The sequence below is a fragment of the Carettochelys insculpta genome, chromosome 3 (genome assembly GCF_033958435.1).
Source record: "Carettochelys insculpta isolate YL-2023 chromosome 3, ASM3395843v1, whole genome shotgun sequence".
Classification (NCBI taxonomy): Eukaryota; Metazoa; Chordata; order Testudines; family Carettochelyidae; genus Carettochelys; species Carettochelys insculpta.
The window spans coordinates 81,922,332-81,937,381 of NC_134139.1; the positions used below are offsets into that span (position 1 = coordinate 81,922,332).

The window sequence follows — 15,050 nt, forward strand, 5'->3', positions numbered from 1 at the left end:
TCCGGCATGGGTGACTATGACAAAGATAACTTCTTCTTCGAGTGTCCCCGTGGGTGCTCCACATTAGGTGTCGGGCTCGCCCGGCGCCGCAGATCGGATCTTCCAAGCAGTTTCTGCCGGACCGCGCATGCGCTGGTGCGCGCCGCTCCCTTGCGCGCTCCTGGCCACGTGCGCGATCCGGTCCCCGCCAGTTCTTCTTAACCGTCGTCGGCTGCAGAGGGAATCCGACTAGGCTACGGCCAAGTTAGCGTATTCAATGGTTTTAACTGTTTTTTTTTTTCTTTAAAGTTTTCAAGTTCTTAGGCTACTGTTAAGTTAGCCAGTTGTGTGTGTGTGTTTGTTTTTGTTTTTTTTTTTGAAAATAACAACAAGCGGGACGGCATTCAGTCCAGTCCTAGTAACAAGCGGAGCACTGGAGGCCAGGAGCCTAGGGCCATTAGCCCTCCTGCCGTGGCAAGCTATCAGAGAGGGGGAAAACAGCACAGAGAAGGTGCTAAGTACCCCATTAACAACTGAAAGACTCACCAACAATGTCCTCTTCAGGATTCAAGAAATGTGAGTCTTGCCGAGAGGCAATGCCAGCGTCTGATGGGCACAGTCACTGCATAAGGTGCCTGGGGGAGTCCCATGTCATGCAGAAATGCTCCTTCTGTGCAAATTTAACAGCCAGAGCAAGGAAGGACAGGGAGATGCGGCTTAAAATGCTGCTCTTCGACAAGGCCCTCCAGCCAGACGTGCCGGAGCGGCTGCAGCAGGAGGGACCCTCCGGGGCCCATAAAAGGAAAGCCGGCTCCCTCACCCCATCAGTGCAAAAACGGAGGAAAGTCTCCCCAGCCCGATCCCTGCCGGCAGCAACAGCGAGCGGGACGGGAGGAGCGCACAGCCCCCAGCTGCAGCAACAGCTGATCGGCGGCGGCACGGAGAGCCACGTGGAAGCGGATCAGCCTCCGATAATCAAACAGCTGCCCCGCACCGCAGGCAGGGCGGCGGCTAAACAAGCGCCGGTACCGGCGGCACCGCAAGCAGCAACACTGACCCTCAGGGAACCGGCAGTGCAGAGCGCGCAGGCACGCAGCCTGCAGGCACCGGAGGACACTGCCCGTGCGGCACCGCCCGTAAGCGTGCCGAGCACGGCGCGGAGGGGGCCGAGATCCCCTACACGTCAGGGGGGCGGAGCTACCCCCTCAAGGGAGGGGGAAGGCTGCACACAAAACAAGGCACCGCAGCCCCTCTCCAGACAGGGCTGCAGAGTTGCTTTCTCTCAGCCTTCCGCTCATGCTGCAGACTCCAACTAGAAGGCAGGGGTCCCCCCTAGCCTACCCGGAGCCGCCATCTCCATTTTTACAACCAGCCTCGCCCTGGCTGGCACCACCTTCACCCTTCCTGGGGTTTGAGCCACTGGAATACTATCACAAATCGCTCTCTCCAGTGTCCCAGATCTCTCGACCGATCTCGCTCCCCCAGACGCAGAGGGTATGCACCAAGGGAGTGGTCTAGGTCACCTTCCCAGGAACAGTGCCCATGCTGCCATGGTCACCCTTATCACGCGGGGCATAGACACCACCGGCAATCTACCACGGAAAGATCCCCACAGACGGTCCCGTATCCCCGAGGGCAATCGCGAATGGGGACGGAGACTCAAGTATCTCAGGGGGAACTGGTTATGGAACCCCGAGTTTTTCCCTTGCAAGCTTCCAGCGAGCGGATGTACCATCACCAGCAGGAACCAGAAGGGTCCAGAGAGGCATACCCCAGTGGTTCCTCGCTCTCCTCCCCGGACGAGGCTATGGCCCCGGGGGACGTCCATCCTCCGGACGATCTCAAACAGTTTCAAGAGCTGTTTAAGAGGGTGGCCTTCACGCAAGGCATCCAGACAGCAGAGGTGCAAGAGAAACACCATAAGCTCCTCAAAAATCTGAGACCTCCGGCCTCCTCCAAAATAGCAATACCGCTTGACGAAGCAATCTTGGAGTCCGCCACTACGATATGGCAGACCCCTGCGACTATTCCGCCTGTCGACAAGAGAGCGGATAAGAAATACTTCGTGCCGGCGAAGGGCATGGAGTTCCTGTTCAGCCACCCACAACCAAATTCCTTGGTGGTGGAGTCATCGCAACAAAGATCAAAGACATCTCAATTCAAGACAGGGGGAACAGACAAAGATGCCAAGAAGCTAGAGCTGTTCGGCAGAAAGGTCTACTCCTCCTCCACTCTACTGTTGCGAATGGCAAATTGCGCAGCGCATTTAGCGAACCATAATTTCGACAACTACACTAGGTTAACCTCCCTCATGGACTCGCTTCCAGAGGACAAGAAACCGGTGCTCAAGGCCATCGTGCAAGAAGGCTACGTGGCCTCGAGGACGGGAGTTCAGATCGCCCTCGATGTTGCGGACACAGCAGAACGCTCCACAGCTACGGCAGTGGTGATGCGAAGGGAGTCCTGGCTCCAGACTTTGGGTATACCGAGGGATCTGCAGGCAAAGATAGTCGATCTTCCCTTTGACTTGCAGAAGCTGTTTGCTGAATCAACTGACTCGGTCCTTCATTCCGGTAAAGATTCAAGAGCCACACTTAGGACCCTGGGGATTTACACCCCTCCATACAGAAAGAAAAAGTACTACCCTCAACAAAGACGGTACCAGTCCCAGCAACAGCGTCCCCAGTACCACAGGGGTTACGAGCAAGGGCAACATCAACAGCACCAGCGGTACAGAACTCCCAGCCGACGTTCCCAACAGAGCCGTGCGTCCTCGGGGCAGGGCCAAAGGCCACAAGTTTTGACACACAGATCCAGGGCTGTGCCATCACTACCATCTCACAAGGTCATCCAAAGTGGTTATTCCACCATCGCCTCCGACCATTCTACGACCAGTGGCAAAGGATCACCACAGACAAATGGGTGCTGGAGATCATAGCCACGGGGTACGCCATCCCCTTCCAGTCGCTCCCGCCACCATGACCTCCACCCAGGCCCCACCTCCAGGAGGCCTCCCACGTAGCGAGGCTCAAGCAGGAGGTAGACCATCTCATGCTCATAGGGGCAGTGGAAAGAGTGCCAGAGCAACTGCAAGGGAAAGGGTTCTACTTGAGGTACTTCCTCACGGAGAAAAAGACAGGAGGCTGGAGGCCCATCTTAGATCTTCGAGGCCTCAACCGGTACCTGCGCAAGCAACGCTTTCAGATGATCACAATCGCCTCCATCCTTACGGCACTAGACGATGGAGATTGGTTCGCAGCCCTCGACTTACAAGACGTGTATTTTCACATAACTATCCATCCGGCTCACCGTCGATTCCTCCGGTTCATGGTAGGCAAAGAACATTTTCAAAACAAGGTCCTACCGTTTGGTCTCTCCTCGGCCCCCAGAGTCTTCACTAAGACCTTGGCAGTGGTGTCAGCCTACCTGCACAGACAGGGGGTATTTATATTCCCGTATCTGGAAGACTGCCTACTCAAAGGGGCCTCGATGGAGGAGGTACTACGCATGATACGCGTCACAGCAGGCACGTTTTCTTCGCTCGGCCTGGTTATCAATCTGGCAAAATCAAAGATAGACCCCACACAGGACATAGAGTTCATAGGGGCACGCATAAATTCTATTACAGCGAGAGTGTATCTACCAGATCCTCGCTTTCGGGCCATCAGCTCCCTCGTGCAAGTCATCACCTTCAGCCCTACGGTGCCGGTCCTGACGTGCTTACAGCTGCTGGGCCACATGGCAGCAGCGACATTCGTAGTACAGAACGCCAGGTTACACATGTGCAGCATGCAGCACTGGCTGGCGAGCGTATACAAACTGGCAGCACGCACCGTTCACAGGGTGGTGTCGCCCACAGCAGAGGTGCGCAAATCCCTGCAATGGTGGGTAAACCCCAAGAACTTGCTAACAGGGGTACCCTTCCACCAACCACAAATATCGGTTTTCTTACTACAGATGCCTCCCTCATAGGATGGGGAGCACACATGGGCGAAGAGGTGACTCAAGGGCTGTGGTCCTCCACGGAGCAGTCACTGCACATAGATCTACTGGAGCTCAGAGCAGTGTTCAATGCCTGCAGACACTTTCGAGACCATATACAAGGCAAAGTAGTCAGGATCAGTATAGACAATACCTCCACCATGTTTTATATAAATCGGCAAGGAGGAGCTCGGTCCTGTGCCTTATATGCGGAAGCAGTCCGGTTATGGAACTGGTGCATCGCCAACAATATAACCTTGAAAGCCTCGTACTTACCAGGCGCTCACAATGTGAAGGCAGACCAGCTGAGCAGGCATTTTGCACTCACGCACAAGTGGCAGATCTGTCCCGATCTGCTACGACCGATTTTTCACGCATGGGGCTTTCCCCACATAGACCTGTTTGCCACTCAACACAACAAGAAGTGCCCACGATTCTGCTCCAGGGCAGGACTGGGACGGGGGTCCCTGGGGGACGCATTCGCGATCTCCTGGAGGGGCCCCCTGCTTTACGCTTTTCCTCCCACAGTGCTGATCCACAAAGTCTTGCAGAAAGCCAGGAGGGAAGGATCCCGAATGATCCTGATAGTCCCAACGTGGGATCGACAGCAATGGTTCCCCCTACTCTTGCGCATGTCAGGATGTCCACCGATGCCCCTTCCGGTGGTGCCGGATCTGCTCACGCAAGCCCAGGGGTCCATAGTGCATCCGCACCCCCAAGGCCTGCGACTACAAGCATGGTTAATCCATGGCTCAGCTCCCTAGAGAGCACATGTACGGAGGAAGTGCAACAAGTCCTAGAAAGTAGCAGGAGGACTTCCACCAGGAAGATCTACAAGCAGAAATGGACTCGCTTCACAGCATGGTATTCTACCAAACAGCTGGCCCCCCTTTCGGTGCCTATACCTGTAATACCAGAGTATTTACTGGACCTCAAGAGAGGAGGACTCTCACTATCCTCGTTAAAGGTCCACCTTGCCGCCATTTCGGCGTTCAGACACGAAGAGGAAGGGCACACGGTGTTCGCCCATCCCATGGTTACCAGGTTCCTCAAAGGGTTGGTAAACCTATACCCCCCTCGGAAACCGCTTCCACCTTCGTGGAACTTGGACCTGGTGCTTAATGCGCTAACGGGACCACCGTTCGAGCCTTTGGCCACGGTTTCCCTCCGCCTCCTTACGATAAAGACGACCTTTCTTCTTGCAATCACGTCAGCTCACAGGGTGAGCAAGCATGCGGCAGTTATGGCAACGCCACCCTGCACTGTTTTTTCCAAGGAGGCGGTAACCATACGGCTGCATCCAGCCTTTGTTCCTAAAGTTTCTTCTGAGTTTCATATTAACGAACCTATTGTTTTACCCTCGTTTTATCCAAAGCCTCATAACTCTAACAAAGAGGCGCGCCTACACCTCTTGGATGTGAGGAGGGCACTAGCCTTCTATATAGACAGGACCAAGTCCTTCCGGAAAACGGATAGACTCCTAGTCTCTCTCGCTCCCAAATCGAAAGGAGACGGTCTTTCTTCGCAGAGAATCTCGAAGCACATCGTATCCTGCATAAAAATGTGCTACGAACTCAAAAAGACTCCTTTACTGGCCACGCCCAGGGCTCATTCCACTAGGGCGGTGGCGGCATCAACAGCCTTTTTCAAGGGCGTTGCGCTAAAAGACATTTGCAGAGCGGCAACCTGGTCATCCTATGACACCTTCGCCAAACATTACGCCCTTCACGGGGTATTCCAAGAGGATACCTGTCTCTCGACAGCGGTCCTCTCGGGGACAAGCTGCACATAATCCGATTACCCACCTCCTATCTTGGGTTACTGCTGGGTAGTCACCTAATGTGGAGCACCCACGGGGACACTCGAAGGAGAAAGAAAGGTTACTCACCGTAGTAACGGTGGTTCTTCGAGATGTGTCCCTGTGGGTGCTCCACTACCCGCCCATCCTCCCCGCTTCGGATCTCTGTTTAGTGTTTTGCAGGAGCATCCGAGGTGGTTGGTCAAGGAACTGGCGGGGACCGGATCGCACACGTGGCCAGGAGTGCGCGAGGGAGCGGCGCGCACCAGCGCATGCGCGGTCCAGCAGAAACTGCTTGGAAGATCCGATCTGCGGCACCGGACGAGCCCGACACCTATCGTGGAGCACCCACGGGGACACATCTCGAAGAACCACCGTTACTACGGTGAGTAACCTTTCTTTTCCATATCTGAATGGATCCTGTACTATTTGCAGACCAGCCGCTCTGACATCTGTGCTGCTGCTGATGGGTTGAACAAGCCCACCGTACAGTGAAATTAAAAAGACTCCCTGTAACTTAACTGTTGCTTTCAGATCTCTGTGGGTGACCAAAAATTGATTCTTGTCAGTTTCCTCTCATGCAGCTGCTGGTTGGGAGATATCTGACCAAGAGTACATGCAGAAGGGTGCTGGAGGTATTTGAGGAAGAGTCTCCCCAAGAAAATCTGCAGGAGCTGGGAATCCCCACGCATGATGTGGAGTATTCTCCTTTGTACTAAGGGTGTGTCTACACAGCCAAGTTATTTGAAAGTAACAGTCGCTATTCCAAAATAACTTTTGTGAGCGTCTACACACCAAAACCACTATTTCAAAATAAGTGGATGGCTAATTTCGATTTCTGTAAACCTCATTCTATGAGACATAGCGCCTATTCTGAAAAAGATATTTTGGAATAGGGATTGTATACACAGAGAATAGGGGCTATTTCGAAATAGGGGGCCTCTAGCCCACGTAGGGTGCCTGCTAGCTAATCAGTATGGCCACTCCATTTTGAAGTAGCTGAGTCCTCTTTTGATACACATTTTGGCTGCTTCTCCATTAGCATGTTTTTTTGGGAAAGCCAGGCCTTTTCTGAAATAACCTGTGGTGTGTCTAGACGCAGGAAGTGCTCTTTCAATATGAAATAGAAAAAATGTGGCCCTCTTTCTCTCCCAGATAAGGAAGAGCATCTTTTTTTCCAGAAGATTCTTTCAAAAAAAGGCATGTGTAGATGCTTTGTGAGCACTTCTTTCCAAAGACCAGTCTTCATGGCACTGGATTTTTCGATCCCAGGCCCATTCTTTCAAAAGAGCGGGGGCTGCGTGAATACTCCTTTTGAAAGAGCAGATCAGTCTTTCCATCTGCTTCTTTTGTGTGTGGATGCGATCGTTCAATAGAAATTTTGTCGGAAGATCTCTTCCGGAAGAACTTCTTTTGAAGGATCACTGTAGTGTAGACATAGCCTTAGTGTTTAAATTGCACTATTTCAAATTAGCTGTTCTGGAAAAAATCTCCTTCAGAATAGCTTATTTTGAAGTAATGCTGATGTGTAGACATAGCCTTATTGAACATGAAACTTTGCTTCCACTTTTCTGTTCATTCCCCATCTTCCTTTTTTTCTCATCAACTTTTGACTTAATAGGTTTCTGGTAAAGCTTTGTGAGCCTAAAAATTGAATCATACTGCCGGTAGCATATCAGTAGAGCAGCATATGTTGGGGTGACATTGTATGTTGCGGGGAAGGGATATGAATCGGATGTGGTGAAAGGAACTAGCAACATAGCTTGAGGATTAGCATGGGAAGAAGAAAAAACTCCTGGACCCATCTGAGACCACCTTGAAAATCAATCTTTGTGATCAAAACTATTGTCTTGATCCCTCAAAGTGTGTGGTGTTTTGTTTCTTGTGGGGTTCTTCCCCCTTATTAAGTGAAAGTTTAAATCTGTAATTCCTCAATCTTCCAAAAGCTATTTTTTTTCTCCTCCTGAATCATGTTGTTGTTGTTGTAGTTATTAGAAATATATGTGCCGCAATTGTATGTATACAGAATGAAGAGTCTACAATTTCAGGGGTGCGCAAACTGGGGGGTGGGCCCTCTAAGATGTGTGAAATTTCACAAGCGGGGATACAAGACGAATGGCTCCTAGGTCTCAGGCTCATCCATCTCATTGAAATATGTGGCTGTTTTCATGTACGCGTACTGATTAACAAAGTCTTTACATTCTACATACTTAGTTTCTTACACATGCAGAAAGGGCTTTTTTTCTTTTCTTTTTTTCTCTCATATGAACATAACCTAAATTTCCATCAGTTTGAGTTACATTAGACAGTTTGGAGGGCCCCTGCTAATTGCAGGGAAGAAAAAGTTTGCTGACCCCAGGTCCAGATCATAGAGCTCCAGTCTTCCTTTAAATAGACTGGCACCTAAGTCCATTCTTACTGGGATATGAGCATATACAAAGACTGGGTGGAGGAGGACAAGAATACTCTACAACAGTGCCCTACATCAACTAAAAATCCCCCACCAACTCTGGCCCAAGGACTGAATTATGTGTGGCGATTCTAATCTGGCTGCTCTTCTGCCTGTTGATGACCTATGACCAAGAGGAATTGCTCAGTGTGTGCTGCCTGTAATGCTGGGTTGTGTTTTTTATTTATTTATTTCAGGTAAAAGCCACCGGACAGGAGCTCTTCGAGCAAGTTTGTGACTTAGTGAAGATTAAAGACCCTCACTTCTTTGGCCTGAGTATTATTAAAAGTAAGTGAGCTCCATGCAGGGAGACAACTGACTTGGCAAACATTCAGTCAGACTTCTGTGCGCGCGCTGCACGCCTGAGTGGGGAAGCTGCATTGTAATGTCGCAAACTATGTAAATTATCCAACACCTTGTTGGAGTCCTTTGATCTTGAGTTATGAGCAGAAATATTTGAGGGGAGCAGGACAGGGATATTTTAACCTTGTTCTACTCTTTGTTTTTCTCTAGCTGTCTTTTGACATTTTTGCCAGTGATTGGAATTTAAAGTGTCAGTTGTTGCACAGAAGATGACATTTTAAATGACTTCAGGGCTAGAATTATTGCATACCTTCCTAAGTAATAACTTTTAAAGAATGTGGCTCTCCCTACATTCTGGGGAGGGAGGGAGAAAGAAATAGGAGTTTTGTGAGCACTAACTGCATGTACTTGAATGAAGTGATATATCTGTAGAAACCTTTTGACTTAGTGGCTCTTTTCAGGGCTGGATTAAGAAAGGAAGGGACTGTTGGGACTGCAGCCCTGGGCCCTGCTAAAAGATAACCCAACCATCATCCAAAGTGCAGATCTTTTTTTGCAAGGCCCTGCGCATTATCTAGCCCTGCCAGGGGTTGCGGAGGTGGGGGTGGGGAATGGCTCTGCACTTGGCTTACCCAGGACACCTGCTCCACCCTAGTCTGGAGCTGTGTCACTGCCAGCACTGAGGGAAGTTCTGTTTCTGCCCTTCCCTTCCCTGCAGATGCTGTCCCCACAGCTCCCATTTGCCAGGAATCCCTGCCAGTGGGAGCTGCCGGGAGAGGTGCCTGCAGACAAAGGAGGGGCAGCAAGCCCCAGGCTGAGCAACCTGCCTCGCCCCTGCCCTGCCAGGGTGTCGCCTGTCACCCTGAGCCCTACCCTGCACTCTGGCTCCCTTCTAGACCCCCACGTCCCAACCCTGAGCCCACTCCAGCATCCTAACTCCTGCCCAGACCCCCATCTCCACTTCTGCCTACGGTCCTGAGCTCCCTCCTGCACTCAAAGCCATTGGCCCCAGCCTCGAGCCCTCTGACACCCCACATGCCTCATTCCCAGCCCTCCATCCCAGAGTCTGCATGTACCCTCCTGCCTCAACCCACAGTCCCTCCTGCACTCTGAACCCCACAGTTTTGGTCCCACCCCAGAGCCCAGGGGCCCCACAAAATCTGTCAGCCACAGGCCCTCGTAGTTCATCTGGCCCTGGCTGGTTCTTGCAGGAGATTGCCGACCTGAATGTACAAGATGCTCCAGGATCTCAGCTCACGGCTTGTGTACACAGTGGTCCTGATTGTGGTCTACAGTGGGGTTACAAGCCTGGGGCCAGAGAACTTCAGAAGTAGCATCCACTGGCTCACGTCATGCCTGCTTCCAGGTGGCTTTGTTCTCCATGTGGCACGGCCATGTCACTGCCTGTACTATTGTGTCTTTGTGCTCTTTGTAGTCATGCAAACTCACTGAGAACGCAAATCTGCTTTACCCTGGTGGAGGAATCTCACCTGAAGCTCAGAGCTTAGCTCTGCACGAGCTGCTCTTGGGACACGTGTGCGTGCACATATGCCCTTATGTGGGCCAAATCCTGGCCTGTATAGATCGTCCTCTCGCAGCTGAGGTCAGCGAAGCTTTGGCCACTTCCTCCACTCGTGTGTCTGGCCCGTGTGACCGGTGAATTACATTAGATTTCACCTAAAATGGAGAAACTGTGCATTTCTAAGCCCTTCTTTGCAGCTCTGTCATTGAGTGGGTAGAGCTCAGTGCCTCGGCTGTGCTGAGCAGAAGAATGCATCCAAACCAGAGGTAATATAAGCATCTGACACAGATCAGCGAACTTCGCAACTAATCCAGTGAAGAAGAGGAAAAAAAAAAAAAAAATCTCGCGGGTGGGGGGAGCCCTTTTGTTGTTGTAGCCTGAGGATTACGCTGCAGGTTGGCATTCCCACAGTATTAACTTAATTAAGTAGGAATGTGCTGCTGCATTCCTGGGGTGGTGGTGGTGGTGGGTGGGCTGCCAGGGTTCCAGGCTAAACTGAGAGGGGCAGGCGGGGGTGGGGGAGACACATCACCTGTTTATGAAATCCTGCAGTTGAACAAGTGTACTTAAAATGTCGTCATGTGTGCTGTGCAGGCAACAGTATTATTACTTGAACGCCATTATCTGTATTGCCCTAACTTGACCAAAATGGCTTAAGGCCTGGCCATGGTTATAAGTATGCTGAAGTTATGGCTTCTTGTGGATTTATCTCTACTGCTGTTTTTTTTATCTTGTGCAAGCTATGGATCTTAACAATGCCTGTAGCCATCAAGGTGGACTCTAAGTGTGATGTGTCTGAATCCGGTGGTGGCTAAAACTGTGTTAGAAGCCGTTGCCGGCTAACAGTGTTTCAGCCCAGCCAGAGGCCTAAATCTTCCATGGTTGTATTCCAGTAATCTGCCCAGTACACATGGGAACAGAAAGGAGAGAGTTCCATCCACAGCTACTGTCCTTATTGTCTTTGCAACTGAACTGCTTGGGCTACTTCTCCTCCTCAGCTCTTTTTGTGAGGGAGATAATGATCCACAGGCTCCTGGCGCTGGGCTGAATGCATGTCCTCCGAACGATTCCTGCCCTACTGAGGCAGCGTGGGTTAATTGCTCACATATTTTCCCCTGAACCTGCAGATTAAAAACCTAATTAGGTAGCATGTCCGTTCCTCCAACATGACTGTGATGTCAGAAAAGCTGCCACGTGGGAGCAAACTAACTCGTGTTACTTGGGAAAGTAAATGTGGAAAACTTGCTTAAACCCCAGAGTGGAGAGGGGCCCTTTAACCACACTTGCAATAGTTCCAGATGCTGCTTAGATGCACACCCAGTGCAGTGTGACTTACAAAGATTTCTGATCACAGTAGAAGAGCAGTCTAAAATGAGGATGGGCGGCCTATAGCAGAGGAGTTCACTGTAATTGCAGGCCTCATGTAGGAGAGGGTTATGTAGCCATACTCCATTGCGGTCATTGTTCCTGCTTGAAGTGGCCACGTAATTGTGCTCCAGAGCATACAAACATTTTTTTTTTCCCCCCTCAAAAAATAAAAAACCTCTCACCCAAGGATTACACCATCAACTGTTATCTGTGTGGTGACTGCCTGAAAGTGGGAGCTAATGAATTTCAGTGGGCTGTTCACACTGAAGTCTAACTGGCAATACTTTAAATACAACAAAGCAGCGGAAATGTAGTGCTTTAAAGACTAACAGTGATTTATGTGGTGATGGGCTTTCATGGGACAGACCCACTTCGTCAGAACTTTAAATGTCATTGTTAACTAATTCAGCCCTGCCCTTGTCCCCTTAACACAAACACCAGCAAAAGTGCTCCATCATGGTTAGAAGGTGTAGGTGCTGTGATGGAGAGCCCAGACATTTGTGGGGGACGGAGGAATTCAAGCCACTCTTCAGTCATCAATTGGAAATCTATGTTGGGGCTACTCTTGCTCCCCTGACCCCAAAAGGAGGGAAAGCTAAGATGCAGCCTCTCCCCAATGCCAAAAGAAGAGAGACATAAATTGTGCTCACTGGATTTACTACTGTTGCCTGAAGCACTCTTAAGTCATCTCTCTTGGAGACTGGAGATGGATCAAACAAGTTTTCACAAGCTGAATTGCATTTGTTCTTGATGTTTTGTCTGTGGTGTCGCTTACAAAATACCAAATTTTTAAAAGGGCCCACAGAGCAGTTTCAAGATGGTAATTTTCCAGATGGCCCTCCTTTCATCCTCCCACCACCTATCCTCTTAGCTGGAGAGTGTTCCAGCTGTTCATGGCAGGCAGAGTTCCCCTGTTGCTAATCCAGCTCCAACTGTGTGAGAGAAGTTAGACAAGAGGGGAGATGAACCAAGCTTTCAGCAGAGGCAGTTTGGGCGTGTTGATAGGTTGTACTGGCGGACAGGAATGCCTTTTGTTTTAGTGAGGGCGTACAGTCCTGTTAGAAATACTCGGAGGGAGGAGAGACTGTCTGTTTCGTGGTCAGGGGATGGCACATAACATATCAACTCTGAGGTTTCTTTGCAAGGCAGAGTTGCTCTACTAATATGACAGTAAAGCCCGCTTGTTGAGCTAACCTTCCTTCCTTCCTTCCTTCCTTCTATCATGGGTTTGCCTCAAGGAGCCAGTATTGGGCGTGGTTGTGCAAGGTGCTGAGAAACCTCTCGTACTGCTCAGAACCCAGAGGGGGTCAGGCCAGTTTTCCAAGCCCATGGCCCTAGCAACATACAATTGAAAAACAAAGCCCTGTTTCCTACCCTCGCCTCCCTCACTGATGCCTTCCTAGTCCTGCTCTAGGGTTAAATTTGCCATGATTCATATGTACCCCTGGAAGACTGAAAACTGTTTCTGGCTAATTGTCAGGTGGGAATTTCCATTTTGGAAACAGCCACCAATTCCTACAAGTACCCCCCTCTCTCTCTTTCAGACAATGAGTATGTATTTATGGACCTGGAACAGAAGCTAAGCAAATACTTCTCCAAGGAATGGAAGAAAGAGCCAAGCAAAGTAGGTCAAATGTGCTTTGAATTTCAGAGATGATTAACTTTGTGCCGCTATGATTATGCTGTGAAATGGGGGCCTCAAACTGAAGTCTGTAGAGCACTTGCTAGTGGACACTGGTGAGCTGGATGTTTACATGAAACTGCGTCTCATAATTTCCAGCACTTAATTTAGCTTTAGCCTCCTTTAATTCAGTTTCAGTGATTTACACTTCCAAATTAGGTATCAGTGAAGCAATCATATTTAAAGCATTAATGGAGCTTTTCCATTGCCCATAGAAAGGGATGGCATTATTGAGCTGTTTTTCCTTTTTGAGAGTAGTTGCTCCATGAAAGGTTGGAGAATGTCTGTCTGCTGAATAAAACGGAGCAGCTTCAGATAAAATGACCTTGCACATCTACTTCGAAAATGTGCCACAGCACGTTTGAGAGAGGGGGCTGGAGCTGCAATATGACAGAGGTGTGTGGAAGAACAGCAGTTGTAAGGAGAGTCTTTTTATTAAGAAGAGTCTCGATTTCTGTACACTAGCTGAAATGCCAGGAAAAAACATTCACGTAAAATGAATGTTGTGTGTGGCTTGTACTAAACAAGTGCAGATTGAACCTCTCTCATTTGGCAGCCTCAGGAACGGACCAGTGCTGAATGAGAGACTTTGCCAGAGGTCAATACTGTCTAGCATAGTACCAACACTTCCCCTGCTTAGTGTGCTCTTAAAAGGGGTAAATTTTTCAGCTAAATAACAGCACAGAACACTGAGATCCAGGACTGGTAGCTGGAAACACACTTTATGGCACCGCAAGAAACTTGGCCACACCCCTGATAAGTGGCTGTCCAGTGACCTAAAATCATGCCAGATTACGGCTGTTGCCAGATGAGAGAGTTCCAGATTAGAGAGGCTCAACCTGTATTTCATAATCTCGTTGAGTCTTTTATTAGAAGTTAGAAGATACGGTCCCCTGCCCAGTTGTCATCTTTTCACATCAAAAAGAAATCTTAAGAGCTGAAAGTAACATGAATGTTTTCATCAAACTACATTGTAAGGTTCCATACTTGTTTGTGTACAAGTACAGTCTGTTACCCCTCTCTAGGAAAATACTGTGTGGTAGGTGAACTTGTGGCTGCTTCTCTTGAGATTGTCCTGATCCCAGCAGTGTCTCCCATTTTAAGTACAGGGAATATACGTCAACCCAATATAGCATCTTGCAAATGAGTAAGCTTTTAAAAATACTACTATTGCATTTTGATGCTCTGGATCCAACCAAAGCAGCATGCCTGTGTAGGTACTTACAAGGCCCTCATCATAGTACCTGAGTGGCCTTGCAGTCATTCATGAACTTTATCCTCACAACAGCTCTTCTAAGGGAGGGTACTTTGATTCCTATCTGGGGTTTAGGCCCTGAGAGACTAGCAGCTTGCCCAAGGTTTCCCAGGAGATCTGTAGTTGAATCTGGAATTGAATCCTGGTCCTGAGGCCCCCTCCACTCCAGTCCAGTCTGAATCCTGCTCCTGAGGCCACCTCCACTCCAGTCCAGTCTGTCTGCCTCCTCACCCCTTCGTTGACAACAAACTGGCGTTATTGTGCACTCTGCAAAATGGCTATTTTGTGACTGGATTGTTTTAAATGAATTCCTCGACAATGGAGTTGTTACTGCCAGTGCCAGAGGTGTGCTTGACACAGTATCTCTGTAAACTAATGTCTGTGACCCAGCACGTACTTGAGCCTGTTTTGTGTTCGTGCAGTTACGTGCTGACCAGACTGTAAAATAGACAAAGCAGAGAGGGGAAGGAATGTGGGTCTTTAACTGTGTCTTCATTGTTATTGGAAAAACAGATCTTTGGCGCTCAGGGCATTTTCCCTGTAAGGGATGTCTGAGTTTGAACAAAACATCTAAACCGTGGTCTTTTAAACATCTGTAGCTGTCGTCTGTGAGAGGGACATGAGATATCATTTTAGTTTGTGGATATATGAAAATGCAAATAACCAAGCCAAAGCCCTGCCAGCCCAAAGGCAAATGATCCATCAGTGGCAGAC

The 15,050-nt window shown here is 49.5% G+C and overlaps 1 protein-coding gene across 3 annotated transcripts in view; it reads left to right on the forward strand.

Moving 5' to 3' along the window:
• The window catches only part of FRMD1 (FERM domain containing 1), a 65,916-nt gene that overhangs the window by 27,743 nt on the left and 23,123 nt on the right, over window positions 1-15,050 (forward strand). For all 3 annotated transcript variants that reach the window (XM_074988673.1, XM_074988671.1, XM_074988672.1), the window contains exons 3-4: window positions 8,405-8,495; window positions 12,945-13,024. In XM_074988673.1, coding sequence (XP_074844774.1) covers window positions 8,405-8,495; window positions 12,945-13,024 — 171 coding nt within the window. The remainder of the gene's footprint in view (window positions 1-8,404; window positions 8,496-12,944; window positions 13,025-15,050) is intronic.